The sequence below is a fragment of the Vigna umbellata genome, chromosome 1 (assembly GCF_029865625.1).
Source record: "Vigna umbellata cultivar VRB3 chromosome 1, Vumbellata_1.0, whole genome shotgun sequence".
NCBI lineage: Eukaryota > Viridiplantae > Streptophyta > Magnoliopsida > Fabales > Fabaceae > Vigna > Vigna umbellata.
In genome coordinates, this window is record NC_142165.1 from 24,035,029 (window position 1) to 24,045,785 (window position 10,757).

The 10,757-nt window shown below is 33.6% G+C and overlaps 1 protein-coding gene across 1 annotated transcript; it reads right to left on the reverse strand.

Moving 5' to 3' along the window:
• Nucleotides 1–1,103: 1,103 nt before the first annotated feature.
• Nucleotides 1,104–8,630, reverse strand: LOC124836148 (receptor-like serine/threonine-protein kinase ALE2). Its single transcript, XM_047311241.2, has 8 exons — nt 8,208–8,630; nt 5,452–5,541; nt 5,277–5,375; nt 4,241–4,609; nt 3,899–4,165; nt 2,698–3,087; nt 2,355–2,595; nt 1,104–2,053 (listed from the first exon to the last, which is right to left on the reverse strand). Exons 1-8 carry the CDS (start codon nt 8,275–8,277, stop codon nt 1,393–1,395), a joined length of 2,187 nt encoding a protein of 728 aa, XP_047167197.1. The 5' UTR covers nt 8,278–8,630; the 3' UTR covers nt 1,104–1,392.
• Nucleotides 8,631–10,757: the final 2,127 nt, after the last annotated feature.

Sequence of the window (10,757 nt, forward strand, 5' to 3'; positions counted from 1 at the left end):
TTGAGTCATATTAGAAGAGAAAAATATCAATTTTATTTTGGAATTTATATACTACTGTAGTCATTTTGGAACTTCACTTCTTTTAATATAGCTATTACTAGACTTATTTATGAACAAAAGAAGTAACATGTACTAGGATATTTTTAGACGTTTGGTATTGAAAGAATTTAATCATCATTCTTTCTTGAATTAGCAAACATCGTAAAATTGATGTAAAACATGAAAATTCTTATCATTTTGGTGGTGAAATTTTATTAAAAAAATGAAAAGTAATTTAAGAAATAAACAAAATTATGATATCAAATTCTTTAAAGTAATTTCGCGTTTTTTTTATCACATTTATTTTGAAATATTAGATACGTATGAAAGATTATCATTTTAATTAGGTTCATACCTTAAAGTTTCATTAATCACAAGTCACTGCAGGAAAAATCTATAAAAGCAGGAAAAAAATTATACAATAACCATGAGATCAAACCAAAATTATGCACATAATAACCAACCTCGAAACAGTTAAATGATTTCTAAAAACAAAATCAAAACAAATACGGAAAGGTAAAGCATCAAATTAAAAAAAAAAATCAAGTCTATATTAACAAGACCAGAAAAGTTGTTAAAGTTACGTTTGAGATCAATTATGCCTTGTAATAAATTAAAAGATATTTTTTAAAGATTAATTGATTACTCAAGCAAAAATCCAACGTAGAGTATCCTTTATTAATGAGAATTTACTAAGAGACAGCTGTAAATTGCTTTAGAGACCGTGCTGCTTAATATATGCAATATTAGATTGAGGGTGAAGGAAAGACAACACGAGATTTAATTCTTCCCTGATTTGCCACCTTCTGACAAAGTAACGAATGAATATGTATGCATGTCTCACTTGAGTTAGTGATATCTACCCATTTTGGAACCAAAAAAGATTAAAAGCTTTATTTCCCAAAAAAGACTGGATACCCTCCTTATATCACATCCTTTTTTATTTTTATTTAAAGCACTTGTGTAGTTCAGTATTTACACACTACTTCAGGAAGACTGAAGAATGAAAAAGAATATATAAGTGAGAAAAAGAATATATATATATAAGTGAGAAAAAGAATATATAAGTTTAACTGTTTGAAATTGAAGTTTTCTCTGGACGTATCTCCGGTTTGAGAAACTTGATAATTAAATCAATTCAGAATTATAATTAAAATTTCTCCTTGCCTGATCTAACCCTAAAAATGTAGGGATTTGAGGGCTTAACCCACACCAGTAACTGTATGTAAATCAGCCCCTTTGGGCGCTTGTTTGAAACTGTAAATTTCTCAAAAGCAATAATTGTCAAACCTTAACCTATTAACCATTGATAAATATCATGAAAACTTAAACCAAGTAACCATCAATTCATCATTACAAACAAGCTTGGAAGGATACGACATGATCGCTGCGACTTCGAGTAAGCTTAGTAAAGGATGGCTTACCCCGGGCTGTTCTCAAGGGGCCTGATCTATTCCCGTGCCTGATTGGCAAAGATGTCTCATCTGCATTCAAGCTTGATGTTCCCTTTTCCATTTCTAGTAGACCAGAACTGTAATCCATAGTGATGAGGGAAGATTCAGGTCCATAAGTTAATGTCGGGGTTACCCCTTCACCATCCAACCAACTGCTATCAGAAAAGACAAGGTCACCTCCAAAATCCGATTCATGGCACAAAGACTCCTTCTCACTCTCATTGGTGTCGTTGTAGATCAACTTAAGAGCCTGCACAACTTCACCCATAAAAGGCCTTTGAGTGACCTCCGGGTGGACGCACAAGGAAGCAATAGCCGCCATCTTTGCCATCTCATCGAAGTCATACTTTCCAGCCAAAAATGGATCCACCACCTTTTCTAAACCTTCCCTGTATCTCAACAGAGGTCGAGCCCACGTTACAAGATTCTCCTCTCCTTGAGGTTGAGACATGTCCACTGGTTTTCTGCCTGTTATAAGTTCAAGCAGCACAACACCATAACTATAAACATCACTTTTAACGAGTAAATGGCCTGTCATTGCATATTCTGGGGCAACATACCTGCCAAATGGAATAGTAGAAATTGCACAAGTTAAAGGCTAGGAATTCACGATGGCATGAAAAATATAACGTCAATCTAGAGTTGAACATTATATAAGAATAAAAATCTCAGAGAATAACTTTATGACGTTGATTGATGATGTTATCTAATGTTAAAGAAATTGAAAACCATACAGCATCCGCGTACATACACACAGAACCACCGCCACATGATATGGCAGTTAGGTTCAAACCCAAGCCGCGAAGTGGAACTCAAAACAATGCTAAATCCAAATCCCACGGACAAAGTCTTAGAACATACCCAAAAGTACCCATGACCCTTGTAGAAATATGACCATTTCCTTCACCCGCTTCTCTGGCTAATCCAAAATCAGAAACCTTAGGGGTAAAGTCATCTTCTAACAACACGTTACTAGCTTTAAAGTCTCGGTGAATTACACGAGGATTGGAATCCTCGTGTAGATAGGCCAAACCTCTTGCAGATCCAATGGCAATTCTTTTCCGTGCTTCCCAATCCAGAGGGCAGTTTTTCTTGTCATCACCTTCAGGATCATTAACAGGAATTAAATTTGATTGATATAGAAAGCATTATAAGTTGAAAAAATGGCACACACCCAGAACTAAAGAGAATAAGTAATAATTACCATGCAAATGAGACTCAACACTGCCATTGTAAACCAGCTCATAAACCAAGCAACGCCTTCTCCCTTCTATGCATATACCGAAGAGTTTCACAAGATTACGATGATGCAAACGGCTTAGCATCTCAACTTCTGCAATAAATTCACGGTCTCTATTCTGACCATTCTTTGTTAGCAGCTTAACTGCAACTTCATTTCCATCATCCAATGTCCCAGAATAAACACGTCCAAATCCTCCTTCTCCTAATACTCTCTGAGAATTGAATTTATCTGTTGCTTTCTCAAGCTCGGAAAAGGAAAATGTTTTAACGGAGAGAATAGAAGCAGTAATAGCGGACACAAGGGACATAGATCTTGAGCTCATAATTCTGCCTGACAACATAGATTCCAAGCCTGCATAATCCATCCGTTTATCACTTCAACTATGATACAGTTTACATAACGAAGTAAATTATCAAGACTCAAGTGTCCAAGAAAACATAAAGTGGAATTCATTGTCTTGAATATGAAAAATGTTGACTTCACCAGTCTATTTGATTGTAGGTATATTCAATAGCCACCAAAAGTAAAGGGCATCTCACTAACTTATTGATCCAATAGAAATACTAGCGTCCTTTTAGTAGAAAATATGATATAAGGATATGTTACTACAGTCAAAGTACCAATGACAGGCCTAGAATCCTTGAGGGACAAGCAGAGGCCCACCAAAGGATTGCCTCCAAAGAAATTTTAATCCAGTAAGAAACATTATTTGACTAACCTTTGGAAAGTAAGTGCTATCCTTTTGAAATAGTAGTTATATTGATGGGGATAAGAATCTGTTTTACCACTATTATATAATGGTCCTCATGTAAATCACAAATATCTAATTTAATTGAGACAAAATTAACTACTTCATTAGCTAGGCAAACCTTTAAAAGCCAGTGTAAAACAAAAAGATATTTTCCAAGTACTTTTCAAAGAAAAAGAAATGACTAGACTAATCTTTGGCACATACTAAGCAAAACTTAGTGAACTGATAAAATAAAATTGCAAATGGAACTATACTCAACGTAACAAATGATATTTTAGGCATTAATTCAGTTAAGCATAATTTACAATAAATTGCTTACCAATCTAGCAACAAATTTTTCCGATTCTATATAAGCATCTGAAAATTATTTTATGAAAATATTAACATATACAGTAAAATAAAAAGCTATACCATATCTCTTATTTAGATATGACGTGAGTGAAGGGCCCATAGCACTTGATGAGCTCCTAATTTTCCACCATTTCAACAAAATGAAAAATGCTCCAACCAAAACTAAAAAGGGTACAGCAGAACATAGAGAAATAATGAGTATGGTTTTAAGAGTCAATTTCTCGTGCTCATTCATGAAGGAAGCAGTGATTGGGAGAAAACCAACGGTATTACTGGGCAGGGGACTACTCCCAATTTGATATCCAGGTGGCAGTGATGATGGAATACCTGGATACCAACTGCATTAGTCTCATATATGATAATGATAACATAAAATGTCATTAGAAAAACGGAAACTACTACCTGGATAAGCAACGTACAATGTGGAATAATCACCAAAAAGGCTCCTATTTAGATGAACTTTTTTGTTCCAAAACCTCTCATATAACAGAAGTGCAGTGGTATTGTCAAATTTTTCTCCAAGTGGAACCAAGTCAATATCGACAATGGTTCTCCACTGATTTTGATTGTCAGCACTGACACCTATTATCCTCACTTGGCTCTGCTTCAAATATGTTCCAGATGCAATTTCAATCTCTAACTCAGTAATGACTGGAAAAACAACCAGAGGAGCTACACCCAGTACTAGTCTGACTTTCATGGGAAATATACAGCCACAAGGTGAACCAAAAGGAGTTGCAGTGAATGGATCAGTACAGATTTGGCTACAAGCTGCAAGAAATTATTTTGTATGGTGAGTGTATGGCTTTATGGTATAGTCATGTTAGATAACAAAGATGTGGGGAATGCCATTTCACAGAATTGTGTGCAATTTAATAAGAAAAGGATTGAACTCGCACTCATGCCAACTGAAACTTCGAATTTCCCATTATAAAATATCTAGTTCCACTCCAATGTATTAAATATTTACTAAACCTTTCAGGCCAACCATACCATAAGACAGCAGACCGTGAGAACCTGAAGGCATCTTGAAATAACATTGTGAAACTAATACAATCCAAAATTTTCTTTTACCCCATTGCACTTTTACCCTTACCTAGTGAAGAAAACATCAAATATAGTATATTTATTAATTTTATAAAAAAAGTACTCAAGCATCAAACAAACTAGATCCGAATGATTCTTCCAAATAATCCAATTTATACATCATGCCTATTTACACTATCTTACCATGTATGAAAGTATCATACATTAAAAGAATCAATTTTTGATTCCCTTCACCAACACACAATACAAAATACAAACGTAGAGAATTGTATGAAAGAAAAAAAGACTATAATTAAAGTATTGCATCAGCAGAAAAGCCATTGAGATTTTAGAAATAGCCCTGACCATGGTAAAAGTAGTAGCAGAAGAGTGTATAACATTCAGGAAATACCTGGGTCTTTATAAGGGGATGGAACCACAGGATAAGATTTACCACTGTGGTGATGATGGTCATAATGAGGAAGTTTTGGTCTTGGAGTCACAATAGGACCTACATAAGAAAACTAATTCTTAGTCTCGTAGTAAACATGAAGTATAATGACCCGTTGGAAAATATGATAGCTTACCTTGAGACAGAGATTGCCTAGAAGGTTTAAGTAACAATGTCTTAGCTCGTTCAGATGAAGCAAATGGGACATTCATAGAAACTGAGTTCACTGCAAAAAAAAAAAAAAACCTATCACTGTTATAGACAGCAGCATAGTTAAATTTGCAGAGAAAACGTCAGAAGGAATCTCTTAATATCATTTAAAAATAAATGAATTAGTCACACTCCTTCTCAAGTAGCCACCTCTGCCTAGTAGGCAAAAGACTTTCGTTTCCATTTAAAATCCTTTCCATGAATTCCAAAGTGATTTGATATGAACTGAGCTCAAGAACATAAAAGTAGCATAGGATTCATTTAGAAAAAAATCTATCCAATATTGGAAGGATTTTATACTACCATCTTATTTAATTTAATCTGGATTTAGTATTTTTCATGATCAAGAGCATATACATTATGCATATCCTCTAATATCCTTTTCAATGGATTAATGGAAATATAATAAAGTATTAAATCTACAACTGTCAGGTACACAACCCAGCAAGATGGTAAATGATAACAAAACACACCTTTGAAAGGAAATTGGATAAATAACTGGAAGATCAAGGTGGCCTTCTCTAAGAAAATTGAATAAAACATGAGAGTCTCAGACATAATTACCAAACATTTTTAAGAAACTTCAACAAGAAAATGAGAAAGTTTGTTCACAGGAAAATCTAATAATTTAAAATATATTATGTTCAACAGCCACTGAGAGAAATGTCCGTTTACAGTTCAATCATTAAATACTCCAAAAGATGAAGCATTTTAAACATCATGTAACGATTGTCAAAAGATTACCTTATAATAGACTCCACATTTGCAGAGGATTAGTGTTATTGAATACAAAGATATAAAACAATAGATTTCCTACATTAATTAACATTTAGATTTTCAAGTATTCCAGTGCTAAATCATTGGTCTGCATAAAACACTACAGGGCAGATGTTAGCGAATGCATTTTTCAACTAATACTTCTTTGACTGACAAAGGTTGGTGAGAAATGAGCCAAAATACAATTTGTCCTGGGCTTCACTAAAGAATAGCAGACACTATCTCATGTTTAACTGCACAGCAGATTCTGACACATCAACACAGACTTACTAGGCACATGCACACAACAGATCCCATATGTACAAGTCTTCTAAAATTCCTAAATGAAAAAAAAATACAAGGGGAACACACATGCCCCATTAAAACAAAAACCACCAAAGACCACAGCAATATGTCTTAGGCCAAATTTGAATTCAAATGGAATCCCTGCCCCAGAATGTATGACATTACATTCAGATCAATTTTCTCTAGAGAGAATGCCAGAGTTGCAAATGAAAACATTGAATTTGGAAACGAATTTATTTGTCTAAATATCTAATGCAGCAACATCGAACTGTTTTCAACTGAATGCAGTCAGCTACATTCACCAAACTATAATGTTCCATTGTGAATCATGCCTGCCTATATAGACAAAATATTTCCCTTGCAATTCTTCTTAATGATTTCACCTATAATTTATCTCAGTCTTCTTCTACCTCTAGTAATAGGTAATTAAGGATACTCTCCATCTATCTACTCTCCTAACTAGGCTTTACTTGTGTTACATGCACCCAATGATCCAACCACCTAAACTGAGATGCTACCATTTTTCAGCAACAGATGTATAGGCCAAATTCTCTCTAATACATTCATCTTCAATCCTATCTCATGCCCCCTCTTCCAACTTAACATCTCATGGCTACTACGTCGGTTATATTCTCTTGTAGGATTTGCACTGCCCAAGAATCAATTCCTTGTCACAATGCAGGTCCATAATCAGGTGCTGAATATATAACTAAATAGAATCCAACGTGTAGGCATAAACAGTGATTTCATTTTAGTCTAGTCTATGAGAAGCATGCTAGAAATGCTTTGTGACAAATTCTCAGATTAGTGGACGAAGAAGAAGCCAATGTGATGAGAGATGGAAAATGAGCAGTAGGACCAGATAGAAGAGTAGTGGAATGCAGTCATAATATTAAAATACTAATGATGTCCGCTTGTAAGCCAATCCACACAGACCAAACTACTATATTTACAAACATAGGCAAGATTCAATGTACCCAGCAAAGCCTCACGAAAGAATTAGGTTTCATATATGAGGAGCAAGTATTATCTAGAACTACCGAATAATTAAATTATACAGCCGCACATCCAGTCTAACAAGAACTACATGAAAGAAACACTAGAAAGCTGCTCAAGACCGAATAATCAAGAAGAAAAACAAATTGAACAAAATTTAAAAAAAAAAACAACTAATTATTAAGCATAACATGAACTCCCGACATAATCAATAGTCATAATAACTTTCTACTACAGTTAGGTGCTGTCAACATCAACCCATTGAACGACCATCGCCCTACAGTGAAAATGCACTAGGTAACTTATAGTTACAATTCACCAATTTCATTGTCTGACACATGTTAGCTAATGAGCAAATATTAGCTTGACATGCTACGGCTCAACCTCAACAAATTAATTCTTCAATCTTCGTAGATTTCCTTCCACCTTTATACACTCTCCCTGGTGTAACCATTCAAAGACACTGCACAATTGAAAACAAACCTCTCTCCAAGAAATTTCACGCGGCAGAAAACGACAAAGGCTCGTGAAATCGTTGATAGTCATTCATGAGAGCAAAATAATATCAGCATGCGAATTGATTAAGCAGCGTAAACAACAGGAAGGAATCATCGTGTTTGATACCTTGGAAAGAGAGAAGCAAAAAATGAAGGAAAACATGGATGAACACGAAGGAGGTTGACATCAAAATCATCGTCAGTAATTGAGCTCGCAGAAAGTCGTTATCGTACAGCAGTTACAGTGTACACAGCAGCGGCATTGGAGTGCGTAGCGTGAGACGCCGAAGGAAGCATCAGCACGCGAATCGGAAAACCTAGAGGAGAGAGAAGAACGTAAAAGATGACAGTGGATTGAGGAATGCGAAGCTTCTAGAACCCAGAAATGCAGGAAAAGAGAGGACCAATGGCTCCGATAACACGCCGCTTGTACGAATAAGGTGAAGAAGAAGAAGAATATTGTTGAGGAAGAAAGGTAGAGAGAAATTAGAGAGAAAGAAAAATGGTGGAAGAGAAGAGAATTTTGTTGAAATGTGAGTGAATGAATGTGTTTACGCAATTGAAGAGAGTTGATGGTGTAACACGAGTTTGTGAGTGAGTGTTGGAGCCATAAACGACAAATGGAAAGCCGTTTCATGGCGTCATTTGAAACAGTTCTACCACTTCTTTTCTTCATAGGCTGACGCAATTCCCTATAGAGAAATTATCCAATGTGATGCGGCATCATGGAAGAATGTGGGCCTCTTTTTTCTCAAATCATATTCGTCCTTTTCATCTGATTATCAAATCAAAATGCTCCAATGTGCCAAACCATATGCTCATTCTTTTTGTTCACTAGTTCTTCCTCGTTTTGGCATTTTTTTTAGAGTTTTTTATTATTATTTATGAAGAACATTAATTAATCTATAGCTGTTGTCTTTATTCTTTCATCTTTTATATTGTTTTGTAATAATTGTTTAAGGTTTTTTTTCTTACTAAAATAATATAATTTAATATTTTTCATTGAATTGTCCATTTTTTTTTTCGTTTTTCATTTTCATGTTTATTTTTTTTCTCCGCTTTTATGACTATTTCCGCTCTCCTTACTTTTAATTTTTTTTTCATTTTGAAAGGTAAAAAATGTACATAAAAAAATAAAGTTGTATAACGATACAGATAAGATAATTAATTTATACGTGTGCATTTATTATTATTTAAAATAATTTAAAAAATTATAAATGTTTTACTAAAAAAATTACTTCTTTATAACTAAATTTAAATAACACTTAATAAAGACTGAATATTATTATTGTTTATTACCATTATTAAAATATAATACAAATTATTTATTACCAATACTGAACTACAAAATTTATTTATTACCAATACTGAACTACAAAAATTATTTATTACACTACACAGGTGCTCTTTTAAGAGAGCTTTACCTACACTTCTAAAATGTTATTAGATAGTACGAAATAATACGATTACGGTAATTAGTTAAAAATATTTTTAAGTCATTTTTTTTAAAATAATTAGATTTTAAATTTAATTCAACTTTACAGTATCGTTATATATTTGCATTCATTTGTATACTTTGAATTGATTTTATCTTTAGTTGGTATCAGTAGTGCAAAAACAGTATATAATGGCAACCATTAAATAACCAATGTTAAAAATGACCTGTGACATTTTTGTAAATAAATACAATTATTAGACATCGTTTAGAATTGTAATTCAACGTCAATTTATTATATTGGGTATTTTTTTGTGAAAATGTTTGTCGCCAAGGTGAAAATGTATTTACGTATGATGTCGAATTCCCTCGAATTAGACGTCAAAAGGATATAAAACGTCGAATGTCCCAGCCTTAAACGTTAAAAGGTTAGTGAATTCAATAAAAATTTGAGCGGGAGATTAAAAATTCATTCATTTTATCTTAGCGCACGATACTGCTCAAACTTTTTTGGGACGAAGTTTGACGACCATCACATGTAATCTTTTTTTCATTTATTACAAATGCATGTTAATTAACTACTTTATGTATGATTTTCGTTTGTTTCGACCGATTATTTTCGTGTTCTTGTCCTTCATATGCACATTCTGCTTTCTCTCTTAGTGGTGGTAACACTTTATTTCGACGAACCCATCTTTTGAAAGTTAATTTTCATTTTGAAGAACTTATTTGTTGTTAAACTTGTTTGTTGTTGTTGTTTGGTTGAACTAGTTTGTTGTTGTTGTTTGTTTGAACTTGTTTGTTGTTTGTTATTGATATTACACTACACGTTCATAGTTCATGGTTTATAAAATACCAAAAACTGAACTTTGTTGTTTTTCTGTTTTTTAGGTCTCGTAAAGTTGTAAAAAAGTATCAAAATTAATTAAAAAAACAAAAAAAATTGATTAACATCGAATATTGACAAAATTCAACGTTAATTTGCTTTATTGTAAACGTCGAATTGTTCTATGTTCGACGTCAATTTAACGTCTCCCGATATGACGCTGACTTCGAATTTGACGTGAAAGACCGAAAAACAACAACATTATACGATGTTTTTGTACTAGTGTGTGAGACTTCTAATATATTCTCCCACGTTAATGTGAGATTTGTACTCATTTATATACTCTGAATTAGTCTTATCTCTAGTTGGTATAAGACTTATAATATATTCTCTCATGTTGAGACATATATATCTTG